This window comes from Excalfactoria chinensis, chromosome 20 (genome assembly GCF_039878825.1).
Source record: "Excalfactoria chinensis isolate bCotChi1 chromosome 20, bCotChi1.hap2, whole genome shotgun sequence".
NCBI classification, from domain to species: Eukaryota; Metazoa; Chordata; class Aves; order Galliformes; family Phasianidae; genus Excalfactoria; species Excalfactoria chinensis.
The window spans coordinates 5,130,121-5,153,196 of record NC_092844.1 but is presented as its reverse complement, the minus strand read 5'-3'; the positions used below and the strand labels follow the sequence as shown (position 1 = coordinate 5,153,196).

Below are 23,076 nucleotides of genomic sequence, written 5' to 3'. Positions count from 1 at the left end.
GCTCAGAGATTATAGATTTGATGGACTAATTTGTGTGAAATTCTTTGCTCTCTATTTTGCCAGACAAGACACAATGGCTCCTCTGGCATAAGCAGCTATTAATCTAACCTTGACTTTGATTCTTTATGTGACTGTTCCATCTGTAAAATGGGGATAATACTTTATTTTCAGATATTTGTCTATATCTCTTAATTCTGGGTACAAAATACTTTGAAGATGACATGCTATTATAGAAGAGCAATGGATTCTCAACAAACCCATTCCCCAGTCAGTGATGCTAGCTGAGGTCAGCCCTGTGTTCTCTCTGATGTTGCACACTTCCTTGTCCATTTGCACAGCTCTCTGGCACCAGTAAATCCAGAGCTTCAGCCCTCAGTGGGAACAAGAAAGCATCCAGGGCACCACCTCAGGCCATGGATATTATTGCTGAAAGTAAGTAAAAGTGTAACAATTCATCAAAAAGCACCTTGCAGTTTGTCTCTTACGGATGGTGTACACATTAGTGAACATTACTGCTGATGTTTATAGCCATCCTGTATCTGGAAATAATTTCAACTAAAATAATTTTAAATCATTGTGTTTGCAATCCATCTTCCCATGGAGCAAAACAAAGCACATCCCTTAATTCATGCACATAGAGTTATAGAAGGTTGTGTCACTGAAACACAACTGCAATATTCAGCCCTGGAAAATCAGACACTGTCTTGCAGAATGCCTTCTTGCCTTCCTGACATAGATGCTTGAAAATCTCTTGGGAAAGAATAGCAGCATGTCAAATTAAACTGAGAACTTTCCTAAGAATTAATTACTGTAATAGGAGAGACTTTTCTAAGTGCTAATAAGCTAGAAAATCGTGTTATTCCATTAAGGATAGCAGTGGTACTGTTTGCTGCACCATCTGCTTTCCAGTGTAGATCAACTGATTTTTAATATGGTGCAAAGAGTTAATTCTCCTTGATAAGTCTGCAGTCAAACCTGTGTGTAAGGAGTGTACAAGGGAAGAGAGGGAGGTGTAGGCACAGTACTGGGCAAGCCAATTCCTCAGGAGAAGCCCTGGTAGGATATCAGTGCTGGTAATGAGAATAAGCATTTGTTTCTGACTGCTAGAAAACGTGAACGTCTGATTCTGTTGCAGAGAGCACACCGACCACCTGCTTCTGGAGCTGAGAAATATTCCCTGCAACACAAAGGTAAGACATCTTCTCCTTTTTACCAGCTGCTCTGTGCAGTGAGCAAGCATTTAGAAATGCACTGCAGAAACCACTCCTTTATATCTAATAGCATAGCACTGCTGGCTGATAATATTTGATGGTGTTCAAAACGTCTTGTCTTTAGAGAGAGAATGAGGAAGAGTTTTGAAAGAGAATCTAAACTTTGAGGTTTTACTGATTCTGATCTGTTTTGCATGTGCATCTACTGGGAGGTTATTTACACTACACACACCTGGTTATCCAACCAGCTAGGAGAAAACATCAGTCATTAATTTATATACATAGCTATATATATGTCCTGCTAGTTAACAGATCATGGAGTTAGGCTGTCTTTCAAAGACAGTCTCATCATTCTGAACACAATGAATTATCCCCTGCAGTCTGCATCCCTGCTTCTCTAAACCCGAGGACATGGTTGTCCTGGAGCCATGCACTGTGCTCAGTCACTGGGGACTGGGCTGCAGTTGGTTTTTTCATGTCATACTGCACATTTTCTGCAAGCTTGGAGCACTTCCAGGCAGTCTTATGCCTTCCCATTGACTTGGTTGTACCTGCCCTGAAAAACCACTGTGTACATACCTAAGACACCTGAAGTATATGCTGTGTTTGCCAAAACAGTGCAAATTTGAGCCTTAAGGTGGCAAAAACATCTTTTCCCAATAGAAAATGATATCATTAATCAGGCACCTCCTTCATTCTCTCCAATAACTGCAAGCTTCTGGATGACTGCTTTGGGTGGTGCACTGCTATTGCTTACCCAGCTGCAGGCTTACAGCAGAAAAAGATTTAACGAAATGATTTAGAATAGGACCTGACAGAACATGGAAATCTTATTAATCCATTTCCTCCATGTTTTTACATTCCCTACCCCAGAACAGGCTCTGCACTACCTAAACCATTTGTCACTGATTCCTGCTTGAGGAGTGATAATGGAAACATTTTCTTTACAAATAACAAGTCATTTATTTCAGAGCTAAGCTGCACAAGTAACAGGAATACAAAGTGTTCGTCACTGCTGACTTTCCAAGCTGAAGTTCTGATCAGCCCAGGAAGTGCAACACACAAAGTTCCTTCTATTTCCTATTGGAAACGGTACACCTTTTCCTCAGCTGTACAAAGAAGTGAAACCGTGACGGATACACACAAAAAATGCTGGATATAGTCCCCATCTCCTCCCAAAAGAAAATTAAAAACCATCTGTGGTATTCTTGTTATGACCAGGACAAGGTGTTTTGAGGGAATCTGCAAATTATCTGGGGACATAAGAGATCTATTTCCTTGGTGCTTAGGTATGACCTTAATTAAGTCACTTCAGGCCTTGTTTGAATCACTTATTACAGATGTTGCTTTGTTATTTTTCTGTCCTTTGGCTATATGGGGGGGCAAGGGTTCACACATCAAAATCCCTCGTGGCATTCTCAGACCCCACGTTAATCACAATCCACAGAAAGCAGTAGGCACAAAGGTCATGGGTTCTTGGCATCTTGATTCTCCAGCTGCCAAATGGGAAAATTCGTGTCCTTTGGTAACTTAAAGCCTCGTTACAGAAGTATCTGCATTAAATCTGGTGAAGCACTTGTCTACTGCAATATGTAGACCTTCCTCAGAGCCAGCTGCATCGCATGGCAACAATACTGTACAGCCAGAAAGAAGGTTCACGTGCATAGAAGGTTCTTTTGCTAGACTCCCTACAAAGAGAAATAATAGATCATCTGGCACGAGAATTAAATAACTGTCCTTCTAAGCAACCTTCACTCCTGTGACTAGCTCTCACATACAGACAGCCCGGATCTGCAAGCTCAGTGGGGTTTGTTCAGACTGAGTTCTTGGATTCCTCTTCAGATGGAGGGATGAGAAGAGCTGACAGAAGCCTAACTTAACATGACTCTGAAGAAAAGGCAGGTTCTCAGAGAGGTTTTAAGGCAGAGCACCGACTGGTAGAGGAGGCTCAAACTCCTGGCAGAAGAAACTGGCATTCATTGTGTCCTACCCCATTCACGGAAACACTGCTGTGCTCATATTCTTGGAACACTCTGTTTGCACATCCCAGTAAACAGCACTGCCACAAAGAAGCCCCTGCTCTGCCCCCAGTGCTTCCCTGTGGCTGCACTCAAAGCTGAGGGTGCTGGTGAAGATCTCAGCTTGAGGAGTACCAGCCTTACAGTCTACAGTTAACTCTGGCATAAGTTACAGTAGCTCCACGCACAAAACAGGAGACAAATAGAACAAACTGTTCTCCCTCCATTACAAAGTCAGCTCTAGAAAATAATTGCATGAAGGGAAGGGAAATGACAAACCCATCCTTCTACTGTCTTACCCAGCTGTTAGCTTTTAGATTTTCAAGGGGAAGCACAAAAGGAGTTCTGCGCATTGCCCACACCTATGTAGAAATCAGTGTGCTTCCACTCCACAAACTGTTGCTGTGTATTACACTGAAACCAGAAGGTTACGGTAGGTTTCAACCTCTGACTCCTCACTCCTCCTTTGAGCACAGCAGCCAAGTAACCTGGTGGCACATTTCAGGAAAGCTGGAGGAAACTGAGCAGCAGCGGTGCAGCGTGCAGGCTGTGAGCACAGAGCCCTCAGCCTGCCTGCGTGATGCAACCCCTCCTCCCCCTGCTGCTCAGGAGCGTCGGCTTGAAGCTGGGAACTGCACACGGCTGAGCTCAGAACTTTGGGAATGGCTCTGAGAAGACCGAGGAGCTGGGAGTCAGGAGCTCCAGCATGCCCGGGAGCTGACACGCTCTGTGGGAGCCTTCTCCTTTCCAAAGCCTCCATCTCTGCTAAGGACAGGGCAGACACAGCTCAAAGACACTCGCATCTGGAAGGATCTCTATTTGGATTCTGCTGCTGCTAACAGAGCCACTCACATCCACAGAGGAAGAGAGGAAAATTATTGGAAACGGCGAGATACTTTTCAAAGCGAGGAGTGGAAGGAGGCAGATTCTCCCCTCCTTCCCCTTTTGGGAGAAAGGAGTTGCCCAACTGCTAGTCATGAGACTTTCTCACACTTCCCAAAGCAGGCTCCTGGAGCGATGACACGGCACCACTGAGTCTGGGTGGCGTAGCCCAGCACAGCCCCAGCAGCACGCCCTGACTGCAGGCAACCTGGTAGGCACGGAGAATGGAGAATGAGGTTGGCAAATCTGTGGACAATCAAATGGACAAATACATGTAATAACCTGGAAGTTTTCTTTACCTATCTTTGCTTTTATTCTGCTTCCTTTTACTCCCCGATTTGTCATGCCTTCACCCCATACTGATTTAGCTGTGCAGCTAATTCTCTCTTACCGTCCCCTCCATAATTTAGAGTTACGATAATGGGGAAATCAGAAAGTCAGATGGATATTGTGGAAAAATCAACAAAATCTGGGAAGAAATCCTGGCGCTTCGTGGCCATTGGGCTGGCTGTCCTGCTGCTCCTCATGACTTGCTCTGCAGTCGCCCTGGTAATCCTGTATGCCAGCAGCAGAGGTAAGTAACCTGTGAATAATTGTCCTTTTCCCCTGCAAACAACAGTAAAGTCTTTTCTGCAGAGCCAAATGAAAGCGAAAATACAGAGAGAAGGTGAGCTCACCTCTCTGAGGGACTTTGCTATCATCTCTGCCTTGTTCGAAGCTCACCGAGAGGGGATTGTGGCATTTGATTTCATTATATGAAGTAAGATTTAAGTGATTTTGTGCATTTTGTCGAGTTTATCATCTGTCTGACAAAGGTCAAAAAATGCTGCACTATTTTAGGGGGGAAGTTTGCCTATGTGTGTGTGTTTTTACATTTCCATATTTTATAGTACAATATGAAAGTGTAAGATAAGTGTCAGTGCTCTGCTGGAGGGGGAGAGAGACTTCTTTAATACTGCATCGTGCAATTTGAGCTCCAGGTGAAATGTGCTTCAGTGACTTCTATGAGAATGACTTGCCAGAAACCTGACAACGAGGCACATTTGATGTGCTCTGCCTGAGTGTATTCATTGCAGAGCAGGGAAACTCCCCATTTTGGGGGAGTAATAATTCAAGAAAAAAGCCTTTTATTATTGTTTACTTCTTCACTGCCAGCAACTGAGTGCTATCAGCATTTGTTCCAATGCTGGATGAAATCCCTGAGCGTTTGGTATTCATAACACCCAGCAGTAAGTTGTTCATTTTTATTCTGCTTAAGAGAGGAGGAAAAACTCCCATAAGCTAAGTCCTACAGCAGGCATTTCTGTATCAGTACACTGAGCTATGAAGAATTTTTGTTGCTTGGATGCATAAAATATATGAGAAACCTGCTGTACTCATTGCTTCTTGGATCCAGGCAAATCAAAACTCGGGCATTCATATTTGTCCAAATCTTGGTCTCACATCCAGAGCCATGAGAAGAGTCTGTGCTGTATACAAAGCCAGTATATGCACACACACAAAAAGTAAGCTTGTTTGTGGGATAGGAATTCCAATATATAAATATTTTTCAGGCCTGTATCAGCAATTAAGCTTTCATTTGAAATGTTTCCCAGATTCAGTCATTCCTGAGGAGAACGTGAGTGCAAAACAATAGCAGAACTGAGGTGCTGCTTGGCCTCTTTGCTATTTCGTTCGTGGAACATTAAGAGTTTGTTCTTCTTTTATCTACATACCAAGATAAAACAAATGAACAAAAAAGAGAATGACCGAAGCTCAACAGCAGTTCCACAGATCTAGGAGCTCTGCGGGGATTTTTGATATCTTCATACTCATAAATCCTTGCCTAACTAAGCTAGAAAAAGTTTAGTAAGAACAGCAGAGTAATATTTGGGTGAGCAAAGAACGGGATGCAGACAAGAGAAGTCGTTCGTTTTTGAATCTGACTACAGCATGTTCTCAATTACATCTTTCCATCACCACCCACACACCCATCTTGGCAGCCTTTTCACAGCTCTCTCTGCTGTGTTCCACAAATATTTACCAACCTCCAAATCTCATCACTTGTAGCAGTTACAGTTTGAAGAACATTTCAACACATATTGTAGCTGTCAAGTCACAATCAGTGACTTCTCTGAACAGATATGAATTGCAAACAATTCGAATTCTCATTTAATTGCCAGTCCTGACCACTCAAATCATCCATTTAATTGATACATTATTCACCTTCTGGCACACAGGTTTGTAGGTTCCTCTCAGGTAAGATTTGCAGCTGTTTATTTTCTTTCTGCTTGCATCCCTCCTGGTTATCACCAGTCCCACCTATCACACAGGCTGCTAGAGCTGAGGGCCTATTCCTGCACCTGTTAGCATTTACAAACAAACAGAAACGCAGTCCTTGAAGTAAGGAGCACCTTGTTCTGGGATTGGATTTCCAAAAGCCATGCCATGCCCCTTGCGTTTCCTATGCTGTTAATGGAATAAATGTGCATTTAAATAATGAGTTTGCAAGAGCCTGCTGACTGTAAGCAGTAGCTACGCTCAGCACCGGCACAAAAAGAAAAGGTTATGGCTGAGATCTGGCTCATCTCCTAGACTGCTGATGGCTCTTTGGCTCCATGAATGTTATTAGTGAGGCATCCTCGTCAAAGGAGATGCAGAATTTAAAGAAGTGGCAGCTAACACAAAAGTCACTGCGAAATGACATATATATCCAAGAGTGATACTGGAATGCTGCCTGAATGGGGATACAGGCTCATTTCATGTAATAGTGGCACATATTTGTTTCTTGTTTGGGTTTTTTCCCCCTCTTTTAGAAGCTACTGCAAGACATTTCTACCATGGAGACAATGAGCAGGTGTGTTAAAACTCACTGCTGAGAATGCTGTTGTCCTTCTTGCACAGAAATGTTCCATGTGTATCCACAGATAAGAGATGTCTGATATCTTTTACTGACACAGAGACTGAACTGTTGGTGGATAACATAACATTGGTAGTGACCTCCATCTAATTCTCTCTGCTCTCTTACTCCTTTCTCTACAGGCACTCAGTATGGTACCAATTCAGGCAATATATGCACCACGCCTGGTTGTGTTACAGCAGGTAACGATTCTTATAATGATTATTGTAGAAGAGATGCTTTACAAGTGGTCTACCCAATCTGGGCAGGCTTTAAGACTGGATAAGCGTTAAAGGAATAGAACTATTTCTGCCAAAGGCAGTAATTACAGCTGTCCTCAAACACAGCTCCATGTGCAAACACTGGGACCAAAAAAAAAATCAAAAGTGCTGTTATTTCTCCATTATTCATTTTCATGGTAAGGAAGTAGTATAGGAAGATTTCTGTTATGGTCAATGGTTCTCTGGCCTAAGCCACAATTGTATGAATTGACTAACACAGTCTATACCTACAAAGTATCACAGAAATCTCCTTAGAATTAATTCTGCCAAGGAGAATGGATTATACACACAGGGCTATTCATTTCAAGCATTTACTGGTATAACTCCATCATATGCAATTAAGAGAGGTAAGACCACAACAGGAATGTTCAGTTACCCTCTGGAAACACTGACTTCATAGGCAGGTGCTCATGCTTGTAAGTCAATGAGCTGTGGGAGAATGATCCTACTGTCATTGTGTTGGTGGCAGTCTCTGTTAGTCCCAGAGATTATTGGGTAGTTTATGGAACTCAACTCTCTAATTTTGATATGTAGCTGCTAGAATCATTCAGAATATGGACACAACAGCTGATCCTTGCAAGGATTTCTACCAGTATGCCTGTGGGGGCTGGCTGAACCGACATGTTATCCCAGAAACTAGCTCCAGATACAGCATTTTTGACATCCTCAGAGACGAGCTGGAGATCATCCTAAAAGGTAGGAATGAGGCTTCTCTATCCTTGGTTACACACTTGTGTTTAGTTTCAGCTCTCACCATGTATTGTACATGACAGAGAAAAGTGTTGATCATGATTGTGATTTTTTTATCTCCAGTCCTTTCATCTCTCCATCTTTTACAACATCCATTTTGTCGTAACATCCTGTTCTCACTAAAAATTGCCCACAGGTGATTTGGTACTAACTTCAAAGGGAGATGGACAAGCTGCGTGCATGTCCTCCCTGACACTTTGTTCTTTTGATAGCTCCTTTAAAGAGCACTCCAGTTTAACAGTAATTGAAGCCTAAGGTTACAAGTATTTTTCACAGACCTGAATTCTCAGTGATTTCTATGAAAAGATCAAAGACCTGCAGGGCAAAAATCTCACGGCAACGGTTCTTTCCCCAGGTGTGTTGGAGACTTCAGATCAAGGGGACAGAGAAGCGTTTCAGAAAGCTAAGATACTTTACAAGTCATGCATGAATGAGAGTGAGTCCCTACTTGTTTTGCTCCTTTGTTCACTACCAAATGTACAACCTGAACAAAGGTCCAGACAATATCTGAGTAATCTCTGTAGCCTTGTCTGAAACATCATTCTTCAGCCAAATGGATACAGATGCCGTGGTGTATGGCATGGATGCTGCTCACCATCCTCAAACATGCAAAGCCTTTCCTTCTGAATGCAAAACTGCAATTCATTTCATTCTTTCCAAAGCCATTCAATCAAACTAAAGCAGGAGACTGATGATTTCATGGTCTCTCTTGTTTTTTACAATGATAGATTCAGTTCCAGATTTAAGCTATAAGGAATATTATCTATTTTTCTTCTTCCTCCATTCTTCCTCACCCTACCTCCCAGCTCCCCAAAACAAAACAGTATTTGTTTCTCCTCTCTCAGGTCTTATAGAGCAGCGAGATTCATTGCCTCTGCTAGAGGTCTTAACAATGGTTGGAGATTGGCCAGTGGCTTCTGCAGACTGGAATAACACCAAAGGTAATACTGTGCCTGAGAGAGGCAGAATAATTTACTGCACTAACATGACAGATAGCCTGACTCTTCCTTCTGAAGCAAAGACTGAAATGTAGGATGCAGCACATACATATATGCCCTGTTCAAATCGATACATTAATAAATAATGTGTATTTTTCCTTTTATCTCCAAGAACCAAGCTGGAGCATGGAAGAGAAACTCTCCATAATGAACTCCAGATTTAACAAACGTGTCCTCATTGACATGTTTGTATGGAATGATGACCGGGATTCCAGCAGACATATCATCTATGTAAGAAAAATATTGCAAGGAATTATTTATGTGCACTAGAATTATAACATGTTTCTTATTTCAGCTTTCTATGAAGTCAGTGTGTATACACAACTGGCAAAATTTATGTAAGGGTTCAAATGTCAGATACATCTCAAAGTCATTTTGGGAAGCACTCCACGGTAGCATAATTTGCTTTTTCAGTTAAAGCAATGGACCTTTGCTCATTTACAACATATTAGGGTTGAAAATTCTTGTGACTTAGAAAATGATTGTGACGTTTACTATATAGCAGGATACCATATTTCAGAAGTTGGTATATATACATTTCAGAGGCTGTTCATGCATGAAGTGTAGCCCACAAGTCAAGCAGCTTCTTTTCTAAGTTGCTTACATTTATTTTTCTGTCTCAGTGACTACTTAAAGACCTTTTTCAATAACCCATGCTAAGTATCCATCCTGTCATCACCTAGATACTCAGAGACAGAGGTTGTACCTTTCATCTCACCTCAGTTTCTAGAGAGCTGAAGTTCTTGAATGTTTGGTGATAGCTCATTGTTGGCCATTCCAACACTGGATGGCATGTGCAGCATCTTAGGGATGTTGCCTTTCAAGGACACCTTTGGACAGCACCAGTTCCTGCTCATCACTAACTAAAGAAATGTGTATCATCTCCTTCAGATTGACCAACCTAGTTTAGGAATGCCATCCAGAGATTACTACTTTAATGGGGGCAACTACCAAAGGGTAAGTACCCCTAGTAATTTATTTACTATGTGCTTCTAAAGTAACATCATGAAGTATTCCTGTTTCATCAACTTTACAAAAGGACAGAACGAATGTCTAAATACCCACAGAAGAGGCTAATTCACACCGATCAGAAGGTTATGTGAACAAAATATATCTGTGTTTTATAACTTTTAACAGTTTTTAATTTTAAAGGATAACTTTCAGTAAAAAATGTGAACCTATGTTGTTTGTATCTTCTAAAACCTCTGGCACTGGTTGCTATCATAGAAGGTACTGAAAACTTGGTTATCAATACAACCCAAAGTGACAATTCCTCTGTATTTGAGCATACAATACCAAAAGTTTTACATGGAATGGCAAAAGCAATATTAATTAATTAACATAATTACTCAGTTGGTAAGAATCTGCTACCGCTTCCTTCCTCCCCGCCTTGTGTTCCCCCAAAAATATATGGCAGTTGTGAGACTAAATCCTAGCTGCTCTTCTGCTGCAAGGCTCAGGGCAGAAGTGTGAGGTTCCTGTGAATACTTATCAGGCTGTGTTTGCAACAGCTTACTAATTTATCAGTTCCCAAGCTCAAAATAATGCTTTTGTACTTTTTAATCATCAATTATGTCATACTGGCAGTGAGGATTTGCAACTTTACATCAAACTCATTTTCCTGGCATGAATTGAAGAGAGTAGAGAGAGAACAATCAGCATTTCTTGGCTGTAAAGAAAGATTTAAAGAAATAAAAATTAAAACAAAAGAGGAAGCTCAGCTTTATGGCTTCATCTGAATAGATTTCCATGTATTATATGGTCTAAAATACATGCCTGTGAAATTTTTGTGAGCTTGTTTTTCCACACCTTCTGGCCACCTTTATAAACTGCCAACTTCTGTTCATCTGTCTCATAATACACAACATATAATCTGCATAAGGCTGTGTTGGGAGCAACAAAGAGCTGCTCAAAGTTTGCTGGGAGCTGCTGGAACCAGGATTCTGTTCTACTAGTTTAACCTACGTAGTAGCAGTTACGATAAAAGGGATATTTATGCATCCCTGCTCAAAAATCCTACTTGGAACGCCTTGTAGGGGGTAGCAAATCAGGCACAGTACATGGATTATCTTTACTTACAAAAGAAAACCCAATAGCATTTAAAATAATTAAATAAAAAGGGCTGTGTTTTTAATTTTTATGAATAAAGAGGAGAGACAACCCCTTTTTATTTGCTATTTAACAGCTCACTTCCCACAAACAATGAGCCAAACTGATGACCCAAACTCCCCCTCTGCGTTGTCCAGCATCTTTTGGCACAACTCTTACTGAGGCCTGTGGGAGTCCAGCCTGATTAAGGCCTCAGCACTCAGCCTAAAAACACAAACCATTATCATGTAAGTGCCCGGACTCGATTTCACAACAGCTATTTTATTTATCTGGTTACCGAGGTCTGTGGAGGAAGAAAAGTATGCAATAATAGGTAATATTAAGCTTTTTTTGTATCATAGATCTGTGCTCAGCAACCAGATCTCTTTGCAAGGTGCATTCTGAGGCGTAACTCAGAGCCATAGCTTTATCTTACAAATAAAGCAAAGGTATCACTGGGACCCATCCGAGAGAGCTTTTCTTTCAGTCGGTAAAAACAGAGTTTAGAGGATTTATGGTATTAATTTCAGAGAACCTAAACCCTTCCATGTTTAGCCCGGTATTTTGGCAAGTAGGAATCACTAATCCCCATAGTGCAAATGCAAGCACAGTGCTTTCTTTTTGCTCTGGTTGAAATTCTAACCCCAAACTGCAGAGTTAGCTTGCGTAGGGATGTAAAAAAAGTTGCTTTTGTTATGTGTTTTGAGACTGGGAACTGCTCTGCAAAGTATTACGGGATGAACAGAGGTCCGAAGGATTGCAGTAATGTCTGTTACGGTAAGGAAAAGGAAAATTAAAAGAAAATTAGGAGTGTAAAAGCTGTGCCACTGAGCCCAACTTTTCCACAGCAGACTAAAAGCTAACATAACAATTGTTTGCTTAATGAGAAATAACAGTAAACCTTTTCGTTCTTCTGTGCAGGTAAGAGAAGCTTACCTGCAGTTCATGATCACTATTGCTAAAATGATCCGAGAAGATATGAATATATCCAAAGATGATTTGTTTGTCCAAGAAGAGATGGCAAAGGTTATGGAGCTTGAAACAGATATTGCAAATGTGAGTAGAGCAGTGAAGATCTTCTCTGGATGTCTGGGTAGGAGGAAGGAGGAAGAGTCTCACTCTATTTTTTCAGCAGTAAAAAACTCATGGCCAGGAAAAAAAAAAGGAGGGGGGTGAGAAGGAAACTTTCTGTGCCATGAGCAGCCCAGAAATCAGAGCCTCTGTGTGTCTAATTATCTCTACTGTATGTGCTGCTATCATGTCTGCTCTAACCCTTGCCATACTGTTTGTTACATGTCTATATGTGCACACACATTCACGTGACTTCAGCCATTGACATCTGTGCCAGTTGATTACAGTAATAACTTTGTGAATGTCTTCAGGCAACTACCCCAGCAGAAGAAAGGCACGACGTTACCTTGTTATACAACAAAATGACCTTAAAAGAGCTACAGGAAAAGTTTGCATTGAACGTAAGTGTTCTCTAGTGACTGCTGCTTCTACTACCAACACTACAGTGTTCAGTGGTATGGACTGTAGAAAGTGTGGACAGTTACTAAGGCACTTAACACCATGAGTATGTGTCTCCTTTCTGCCTAGGAATTTAACTGGACCTTCTTCATCCAGGGTGTCATGTCTTCAGTAGGTGTTCAGGTTGATCCAGAAGAAGAAGTTGTTGTATATGGCATGCCCTATTTGCAAGAGCTGAAAGCAATTATCTCCAAGTACTCAGCAAGGTAAAAAAAGTGAAATTTGAACAATTCTGTGACAATAGTCACAGAAATACAGTGGAAACAAATTATTAGGCCCACTTGCTAGTTCTTCTAGAGCTTCTCTTAGAAAAGAGAATCATACAGCATCACTGTTCTCCTCTGACAGTCTGCACTAATGTTACTTTTTATAAGGGATTAAACTCAGCTTTGCTTTCCACACAGCACCATCCAGAACTACCTCATTTGGCGACTGGTAATTGATCGAGTCAGCAGCCTGAGTCGGCGTTTCAAGGATGCTCGGGCCAGCTACAGGAAGGTATTTCCCCTCTGCCAGTATTATGCTCTGCAGCCTCTTTAGGAAGAGAGTCCCCCATTCACCAAGTCAACACAAAGACATTGTTAGAGCATGTAATCATGAAACAAAGGGACAACAGGAACTTTTGCTTTAAGTTAGCTTTCTCATCAGGCAGCAGTTTGGCAGAGGAATTTTAATAAAAGACGTGTTGGCAGAATTGATCCTGTGGTGTTTTATATTCTAGGCACTTTATGGGACAACACTGGAAGAAGCCCGTTGGAGAGAATGCGTGAGTTACGTCAACAACAACATGGAGAATGCAGTAGGAGCAATGTATGTCAGGGAGACATTTGCTGGTGAGAGCAAGAGGATGGTATGTAGTTTCCCCTTTGTACTATTGTACATCCAGTGTCCACAGTGAGCATTCCCCTCCATCTGATCTCCCAGCCTATCTTATCTGGTAAAGATACCCACCAGCCATGAGTCTGAAAGCATAAGAACTCATTTGTGATTCTCTCTTAAATGCCAGGTACAAAACGCTTTGTACACATTCCTGGGAAATCAGTTTTCAATTGGAAACCCTTCATTACCTTAATTGTGTTTGGGGAAAAAATAGCATGTAAATGATTTGTTTTTTAACTGCCTCTCTTTTAGGTCCAAGATTTAATAGATAAGATTCGTGAAGTGTTCATTGAGACCTTAGATGAGTTACAGTGGATGGATGAGGCATCTAAAGCAAAAGCTCGTGAGAAGGTCAGAGACAACATGAAACTTCAGTACGCTTCCATGAACATGAAATATTTGGAATATTGCGGCATTACTGTTTCCAAATGAGCCAAGTTTAATGTCCGTTATCCTGTTACTTACTATCCACACTATGACATTGTCCTTTTCTTTTTTCTACCCTTTATTTGCTTACATATATTTTTATTTCCCTTAATGAATCTTGTGAACCACATTATTGACTTCAGAACTATTGGCACTGTTGCAATACAAAGAAAAAGAAGTTAAACTGAATCCTGTCAAATAATGCTTAGGGTCTGCACATTTACCATAGTGGTCGGTCACACGTGGAGAGGAGGAGACTGTATGTTCCATGTTTGGCTTTCTTTGTTTGTTTGGAGTCTCACCGGGCAATAGGATGTTTTCAGCTATTTGCATCCCAGTTCTCATAAACAGGCAGGCAATAACAGAAGTGAATTTGAATCAAGAAAGGTTAAACTCTTTTCTTCTAGGCGTTGGCAATTAAAGAACAGATTGGCTACCCAGATTATATTTTGGAAGACCAGAATGAAAAGCTAGATCAGGAATATGCCAATGTAAGTACACTGTATGTACCTCAGTAAGTACCTCACCTCTGTATAAAAGCCTACACTTACTTTCTTGCCACATTGAGTACTTACACCTAAGTAGCTATCACTTCCAAGTGACGAGAAAGCATATCAACTTGATTGTATGAAACATTTTGGAAAGCTCTTTGCATGCAAAGTGATACTTTGCAATCAAAATATTTTAGAAGCCGCATCCAGTGGCACAAAGAATTCCTCATTCAGCACATCTTACCAATACCCAGATATCTTTCTTCAGCTAAACTTCAGTGAACACAACTACTTTGAGAACATCCTAGAAAACCTGAGAGCTGGAGCCCAAAAGAGCTTGAAAAAACTTCGAGAAAGAGTTGACCAAGACATGTAAGTTTCAAGGAACATGTACATGTCAGGTACATAATCCTAAGTCCTGAAATAATGGTGTCATCGTGTTAACTCATGCTTCAGATAAATAATAATGCTTAGGTTTGCATCTCCTGGAGGATGTGAACATTGTCTGCTTTGCTTAAGCAGGGAATACTTAAAGTTCAGAGCAGCTTACAAGTAGCAGTGTCAAGATAATGGCAGGTAGAGCAACCAGGGCACCAAGTGACTCTGAGAGGACAGAAGATGTGGGAAGAGGAACATCTTAGGCTGATGCTGCAGAACACTTGCCGAGAGTTCATGGCTTCAGACTTACTGCCTTGAAGTGGGCTGACCAGAAGTTTATGTCAGGTAGAAGAGGAGGAGGGGGGATGGAAGGGGAGAAACACAAAGGATAAAATACTGTCAAATGATGGGTAAGAATTATCAAGAAAAGCTTACTTCAAACAAGAATTACTTCTCTAAGTTAACAGTCGTTATCCAGGAAACAGTGGACTCCAAACGCAGACATTGGTACATCTGATTCCAGGTTTGCAGTGACTGTGATTATTCAGTTCTAATTAAAATTTTTCAACAGATAAGTTGGGTCTTAACTTCTACTTTGAGTAACTGCCTTCTGCTGCTCCGAATGTCTTCTGAATGTTAATTTTGTTATGAATGTAATACTTTTCATTTCCTCCTAAGCTCAGATAGTGTTAAAGTGACCTGCTAAACAGCCACCACATTCCACCCCACAGTCATTGTTCAGCATCCAACAGCAAATGTATTTCTCACTTTAATTTGGTGCCCTTTTGGATGATAGATGCCAATAAGTTTCCTATTATTTCTTTCCAATTGCATTCAGTGGCACCCTTCTTCCCTATCCCAACCCTTCTCTTAAATGCAATCTACGTTTGTGAACAAAGAGTAATTCTGTAAAAAGAATGTTTAAAAAATTCACTACTGATTTTGTGTGCAACATTTCTTTTTAGATGGATAATTGGAGCTGCAGTGGTCAATGCATTCTATTCGCCCAATCGGAACCAGATAGGTAGGTTAATAACAGTTCTAAACAGCTGCATGGAACTAGTTAACCAGTTATTGCTTCAGAAGCGTGCAAGACTGCTGTCTGGAGGCAAACCTGCCTGAGCCTTTGTGGAAGCTGAGGGCAAGGTAGGCAGGCTGTTCTTTTCAATCAGCAGCTTTGTTGATGAATATTCAACTCCCCACCCCCCCTACTTGGCAGGCATAGTTCATATACTGTAATTGGAACAGCCTTATGTTTGAAAGCCTGAGACAGTAACTGCTACTATACAAGTGCCAGCTTCAGCGACCAGGGAATGCTCAGAGTGTGTTCTGGGCTGTTTCTACTCATGTTTCCACATTCCTGATAAACATAAGGGCAGCCTTCCAGTTTGCTCTCTGTGCAGATGGTACAGAAATAATTTTGCTGAGAGCTATACTACGCTAAGGAAACCTGCCTCTGCCTACAGGATGCTAGAGCTGAGATATTCTGATGAATTGCTAGCCTGATCCCTCTTGTTCCTAGTAGCCAAGATCTCAGATGTAAGAAGACATGATGAATGTGTCTGGTTCCATGTATTTCCGTCTCTGAGCACGTGCAGGTGGCCAGAAGTTCACATTAAACCCAGAGATACTGTAGAGTCCTTGCTGAACTCTGAGCACCTCAAAACAGTAGAGGAACCAAATAATTTCTACTCCATCGTGTTCATTTGCATTCCTCTGTAGCTTGCCAATAGACGCCACCATGGTTCTGCACATGTACTCACCATCAGGCCACACCATCCCTACTTACTGACACTGGTTTTATACTGACTGTAATCAGCTGTGAGCCGGCCTTCCCAGCAGTGAACTCAGGTCTTAAAGAAACCTGGTTCCTCTACAACTTGTAAACAACATGGAAGTTGGCTTAACTTGTAGATGAATATACAAGCCAAAAATCCAAGCACAGCAGCTGCCAGCAGTGTAGATGTTAGTTAAACCTATTTCTTCCTGTCTCTAGTTTGTGGAAACTGATTTTCCACACTAGTTTCAGTCTCCTGCTTCCTCCTTACTGCAGTTTGTCCGACGTACTTCTGCCCAGGACTGCATGGATGGAATCTTTGAAGGCATGAGTCTTTGAACAAAGTATCTGTTACATAGTTACAACGTTTCAATTACTAGAAAATATCTTACCAGAATTAAGTGCTTTCAGTCTTAATTCTTCTAGAAGCATTTATGTCTTTCATTTTACATAAATGGGAAGAAAACTAAATCCCGTTGATTCTATATAAGGCTTTTCTCAGAGAGACTGAAGAAGGATCAGCCTCCTGCTGCCCCCCACGACTGACATGGAGTGCATTTGGAGGTCTGCAGCAGTTACTGCTCTGCATGTTTTACATGCTGAGTGTTTTTGGTGGTAATCAGTATGATTGCTCACCTTTCTGCACCCAAAATAAAGCAATAAAACATCCATTAGTTCCCCTATAAAATGACTTTAAAACACAAACTGTACCCATCTCCAGGAGACAGTTACTAAACTTCCTGTTCTTCACTCACTGCATTGTATGTTATAGATCAAATGAGGCTAAAGCTGAAATGTAAATGATGCTTGGTTCTCAAAAGAAATGTGCTAAATTAAACCTTTATTAACTTGTCACCCTCCATTTATCCAGAGGGAAGCAAATTCACATGAGGAGGCACAATGGTGTGTGTTTCTAACCATCTTATATTTCAGATTCTCTCCTGAGCTTTAAACCAAATAACCACTTGTCTGCCAGGCGTGCAGACATAAAGCCATCCAGCTCCCAGTACCTCCCTCTCTCTCTTTGCAGTGTTTCCTGCTGGGATCCTACAGCCTCCATTCTTCAGCAAACACCAACCACAGGCCCTGAACTTTGGAGGGATTGGGATGGTTATTGGGCATGAGATCACTCACGGCTTTGACGACAATGGTGAGTAGATAACTCAGAAAGTATTCATTGCGTTGTAAGAAATTAAGATGATACACTTCTGTGACTGAAGGATCCACGTACAAGTGAAAAGAAATCTGTGCACGTTCTTCCCTCATTCCTTCTTTGTGATAAAAGAGCAGCAAGCACTGCCTTGAAATACAGGAATCGTTTTTCTCCCCACAGAAACTTATGAAATAAATTTACTTTATTACTTTTCTATAACGTACTGTAAAACAGTCTTGAACAAAGTCCCACTCCCAATCCTGTAACCCAGTAACATATTGGGTTTTTCACACAGGTAGGAATTTTGATAAAGATGGAAACATGTTTGACTGGTGGAGCAATTTCTCAGCCATGCATTTCAAGGAGCAGTCTCGCTGCATGGTTCACCAGTATGGGAACTACACGTGGGAGCTGGCTGGAGGACAAAATGTAAGTATAGCTGCCAGGAACAGGCATATATAGGATCTTTTGTTTTAGGACATGTAGGGGAAACAGGCTGATGCAGGTTTGAAAACAGCCATCTCAAGTACTTGGTTCCAAATCAGCAATAGAGTGTTTGGAGATAAGAATTCAGCAGTTCCCACCACCTCGTGAATTAAAAACTCCTAGTTTTAGATTTACTTCTATTCTAAAGCCTGCCTTCAGTAAACCAATAAAAAGGGCAAATTTCTATCCAAAATTTGGATGAATGAAAAAGCACAGACTAGCAAAACAGCAGCACTTCTGTAAGCTGGGCTAACAGTAAACTGGGACCAGGTGTGCTTTTGCTGCCTGATCCAATTAAGAGTATTTTGCAGGAAGGGGGAAAATCTGATGTTTGCTACTGTATCTTGCCATTCCTGCTGGTGTACCAGCCCAAAGGCTGTTTGTTTTATATTCTTAACCAAACTTCTATTCTAAACTATGTCTCTTATCCTGTTAATTCCTCATCTGCATGCTCTCCTTTCTTTGTCCTATCACAAGGTCCCCACTACCTTCTGTTCCAGACATGACCATCAGCTGTGCTGCAGCTTGTGGTTCTTAGGTTACTGGTTACTGTAAAGGAATGATTATTCTTTCACAGGTCAGTGGAATAAGCACGTTAGGAGAAAATATTGCAGATAATGGAGGAGTCCGACAGGCTTATAAGGTAAATTTCAAATACGCTCTGAGTTATTTTTACCTGATATTCAGCAATTCAAAAATCCAGGAAGCTTTTTATAGCATAGAAAAATTGACAATTAACATGTAATTACCCTGTTGATAAAGTTTGTGTCCCAACAGATCCAAACCCAGTGTAGGATTGCTGGCACTCTTGCACCCAGGAGAGCACTGTTAACACTTTGATGTAACACAATGCTTGATGCTGCATACTGCAGTTTCAGGTAAACAAGGGCTATGTGCATAAATAGGCACAATGTTATGCAGAAAAAAGGTGAAGGACTCTCAGTTTTCTAAAGCTCCCAGTTCTGAAAATGGCAGCTACAGCCACAAGCAGCTGATGACATGGCAGCAGACTAATTTCTACACAATACAGCTTAGGCTGCTATCTGTAAAAACACCACTGCAAATCGTCCATTTCAACAGGGGAAGGCAGCTCCTCGCCTCAGGGAAGTCCAGCATCGTAATCCTCTAGGTTTACAAACTATCGTTATGAATAGGAACTCAGTATTTATTGGCACAAAGGTTCTTTCCATGTGGAGCTCAACCGTGAGCATGGAATGTTCTTTTCTAAGAATAATCCCAGCAAATGTCAGGGTAAAACTTTTACTCTCCGGTTGTGAATATGGTAACGGTTAAGGGTGTTTATAGAAGAACATCCTGAATTTTGAGAAATCTAAACTGAAAAAGTCTGAATCTGAGGAATACCATTGAAAGTAATTACTTCACTAATGTGAATATAAACGTGATTCTAAGATGTGTTACAAATGTGGAAGAGCAGCGTGGTGTGACACGTCCTGTATGCAGAATGTCTGAGGCTCTGTGCTGCTGAATGCATTTGAACCCTCCAGTTCTACCTTTTGTATTCTGTGTGCTCTGGGACTATCTCAGCAACCACAAGAATAAGGTGATAGAACATTTGAAATTAATCAGCATGAGGACACATTAACTTGTCTCCATTATGTCAATATACCTAAAAAAAGAAAATTGGCCAATTAATGTGTAACAATAAGAGGTAATGGATTTAACATCAAGCAAGATTATTATCTGCTATTTTATAAGCAGTTACCTGAAGACACAGAAATCATCAGCACAGAAGTATAGAGAAGACTTAACACTTCTTTTCGAGATACAAAAAATCCTACAGAAAAATTAATGTAAAAGCTGATGATTTTAGCTCAAACTGCAGTCCCAGTCTTTCTGTCTCTGTTGCCTTATTGAGCCAGTATGTACATCCATCTGTAAGCTCACACTTGAGCTGAAAGCACCTGCTATGTGGTGCCATGCTTGCTTGCTGAGACACAATAGCAAACACATGGCCTGGCAGAGTGGCAGGTTCTACCTCTGGGTAAAACTAATCCAGAATGGATCTCCAAGTGTCCTTAAGGAATGAACACCATTCCTTGCAGCAGAGGTCCACTCGCCAGTAACAACTGCCAACCTAGAACTCAACTTCCATGTAAGAAAATGCTATTTTTTCCCTGGTTTATGATCAGTTTTCAGTTCAAAGATTTCTCCAAAGATGACTGCAAATTATCTTCATGTGTCTAATTAGAATACCCACAGTGACTTGTGCCATACTATTTGTATCAAAGACAAAAATGAGGAAAACATAGAACAGAAAACATACTGAGTTCACACACAACTCTGAAATCTCTCACGTAAGCATAGCACTCAGAACACCCATTGTGGATGAATAGGCCGTCCTGTTGCTTCTCTGAATTGAATCCATGATAATTTCTAGGCTTACTTAAAATGGCTGGAACAGGAAGGGAAGGAACCAAAATTGCCTGGACTGAATCTGTCCCACAAGCAGCTTTTCTTCCTCAACTTTGCCCAGGTAAGAACACTCAGAAACCCACAGACAAGCCTACAGTTGAGAGACCCAAATTGCATTTCCTTTAATACTGATCCACTAATTCATTCTCCTTATGTAGGTCTGGTGTGGCTCCTACAGACCAGAATATGCTAGCCAGTCAATAAAGACAGATGTTCACAGCCCTCTGAAATACAGGTGGGTTTATTTACTAATTGATAGCATTACTCGGTTCAATCCTTTGCACTAGTGAAGTGCAAAGCCAGAGAGCAACACACGGCTAGCAGCTACATGCTAATAGACATGGTAAATTCAGGCTAACAGAGAAATTCTCCCCCTGCAGGATGCTGCTCAGTCTGAATTTGCCAATCTATAGCGAATTGTTGTTCGAGCCTCTCAGTAGTCATGTCAGCTTTGTTCTTCTTGCAGAATTAAAGCGTGTGGTGCTCTGAGACTGTAACTGAGTCCCCTGACTCAGTCAGATCGTGAACATAGTTTTCTGTTTTTCAGAGCAATTATCTCCATGCACTGTTCCCATATAAATAAGTTTCTTCTCTTTGTTCAGGGTGATGGGATCTTTGCAGAACTTTGAAGCCTTCTCAGAGGTGTTTCACTGTAAAAAAGGCACCGCCATGCATCCTGCAGACAGATGCAGAGTGTGGTAACCAAAGGACTACTGGCAAGAATGACATACTCTGGTGACACAATGAACAGTTCTTGCCAACTGTGTGCCTGATGTTCTCCCACTCAGTCACAGCCAAGGCTAATGGTGCAGCTACTGGAGTGAGAATCAAGGAAACTGCAGCACTCGAGCTTTTATGGTTCCACTGGGACGTATGCAAGCATCTCAGTGACTGATGGGCTGTGCTGAACTGTGCGCTCCGGAACAGAAACGACTGTTGGAAATGACATCCTGACTGTTACTAAGAAACCACATCAGGGTTACAAAGACTAACTCTTAAAACAAACAAACAAACACAACCCAACAAACCAACAAGCGACAGCACATCTATTTTTCAGAAAGCAACAACGGTTTTAATATGTCTTACAATGACGCCTTCTGAGACTCAGCAAACCTGTTGGAGGTGTTTCACAGAACTGTTTTCTAGTATTCTGATTCAGTTTCTAGCGCTTTCTTCCCAAATTCAGGTTCAATTTAGTTTAAATTCTCATGTTGCCTGTCTACTTGCACTTTGATTACTGCTTTGATGTAAGAGACTGCTACTTGTCTTAATATGTTACCACGTGAGCTGTATGTTCAATGCCTGTAGGCTGCTGACTTCATGCAAAGCTGTACTCTTCTATTGCACTTGAGTCCTTCTGCTCCAAAGAGCGCTGTAATGTGACCTTAAAGTGAATATTGCCACATAGAAAGTCACATTCATAGGAATACAAAATCTGTTGTTATAGATAAAACCATGGGGTCTCTTCCTTCAGAGATGTATTTAAAAAGATGTTTATTCTTGTAGGAGTGTATAAAATACTTTGGGGCAAATAGCAAATGTGAAAGTGGAAACAAGTTGTTCTAATCCTGTGCCTTTTCATTTTGCCATAGTCTATTTTACAGTATTTACATTTGAAAGATGTAATATCATTTTTAATTAAAAAAAAAAACAAACAAAAACAAAACACAATGAACAATTCAGCAAGGATTTTGATATAGAAATAGCCGGGTGATCTTCTTCAGTAGGTGTCCTAATATGATGATGATGATATTTTAAAATGCCAACATTTAATACATTTTAATTACTCTTCCAGCAAATGTTTTTCTTTCTAGCAGAGGGATCACTGGAAAGCAAGATATTAACTGCCGGTGCTTAGCTTTTGAAGTGCCAGGTCACACTATTTGCTTCACATATTTTGTTTGCAGATGACAAACAAGAGGTTTGATTAACTAAACAATAGGGAAAGAAATGAAAACCCCATAACAGAAGCAGCTTTGCCCATCAGAGATGATCTACTGAAGTATATATTGAAGTATTGAAGCCCATGTGACAATAAGAGCAGGATAAATCACTGAATAAAGCCCTCCACATTCCTTTATGAACGTTCATTTCACCTACTAAAGTGAAATTGAGTTATAGGTAAATTGTAGCATTTATTGCAGCTAAGAATATATGGTTCAAATGCATTTTATTTCTATCTGAAAAGTAGTTCTAGAAGATTACTTTCTGAGAGAATCGCTGCTACCTCAGGGATTAACCACTCATCCGTGCTCTTCAAAGTCTTAGAGTTCAGCACAGAATAGACAGGAAGCAGTCACACAGGGTTTAGTTGCAGGTTTATTTATTTAATCTCTCTTCAAAAGATGAAGAACAGACTGCTCAGCCCATGGAGTTGCCTACTGCAAACAAGCACCACACATGAAGTGTGTGAAAAG

At 41.0% G+C, this 23,076-nt stretch overlaps 1 protein-coding gene and 1 long non-coding RNA gene across 3 annotated transcripts in view; one reads left to right on the top strand and one right to left on the bottom strand.

Annotated features, from left to right (window-relative positions):
• Nucleotides 1-23,076, bottom strand: part of LOC140261320 (uncharacterized) — a 60,652-nt gene that overhangs the window by 13,952 nt on the left and 23,624 nt on the right. The gene's annotated exons all lie outside the window — the stretch shown is intronic.
• On the top strand, nt 377-22,299 carry MMEL1 (membrane metalloendopeptidase like 1). Of its 2 annotated transcripts, XM_072354563.1 has the most exons (24): nt 377-432; nt 1,136-1,190; nt 4,522-4,685; nt 7,133-7,192; nt 7,805-7,966; nt 8,376-8,456; nt 8,866-8,961; nt 9,131-9,249; nt 9,910-9,975; nt 12,028-12,162; nt 12,489-12,578; nt 12,706-12,842; nt 13,041-13,134; nt 13,358-13,486; nt 13,768-13,866; nt 14,349-14,432; nt 14,701-14,804; nt 15,776-15,834; nt 17,618-17,737; nt 18,036-18,169; nt 18,804-18,869; nt 20,625-20,720; nt 20,818-20,894; nt 21,262-22,299. In XM_072354563.1, the coding sequence occupies exons 3-24, from the start codon at nt 4,532-4,534 to the stop codon at nt 21,359-21,361; spliced, it is 2,262 nt and encodes a 753-aa protein (XP_072210664.1). In that variant the 5' UTR covers nt 377-432; nt 1,136-1,190; nt 4,522-4,531; the 3' UTR covers nt 21,362-22,299. The 2 variants fall into 2 exon arrangements, with proteins under 2 accessions (XP_072210664.1, XP_072210663.1); XM_072354562.1 differs by lacking the exons at nt 377-432; nt 1,136-1,190 and adding an exon at nt 3,848-4,385.

What these genes read in the sequence shown, in the direction of transcription:
- MMEL1 (XM_072354562.1), top strand. Translation starts at nt 4,336, where the DNA reads ATGGAGAATGAGGTTGGCAAATCTGTGGACAATCAAATGGACAAATAC. An exon ending in CCAGCAGACATATCATCTAT is followed by an intron (nt 9,250 to 9,909) that starts GTAAGAAAAATA and finishes CATCTCCTTCAG; the next exon opens with ATTGACCAACCTAGTTTAGG. An exon ending in TTGAAACAGATATTGCAAAT is followed by an intron (nt 12,163 to 12,488) that starts GTGAGTAGAGCA and finishes GAATGTCTTCAG; the next exon opens with GCAACTACCCCAGCAGAAGA.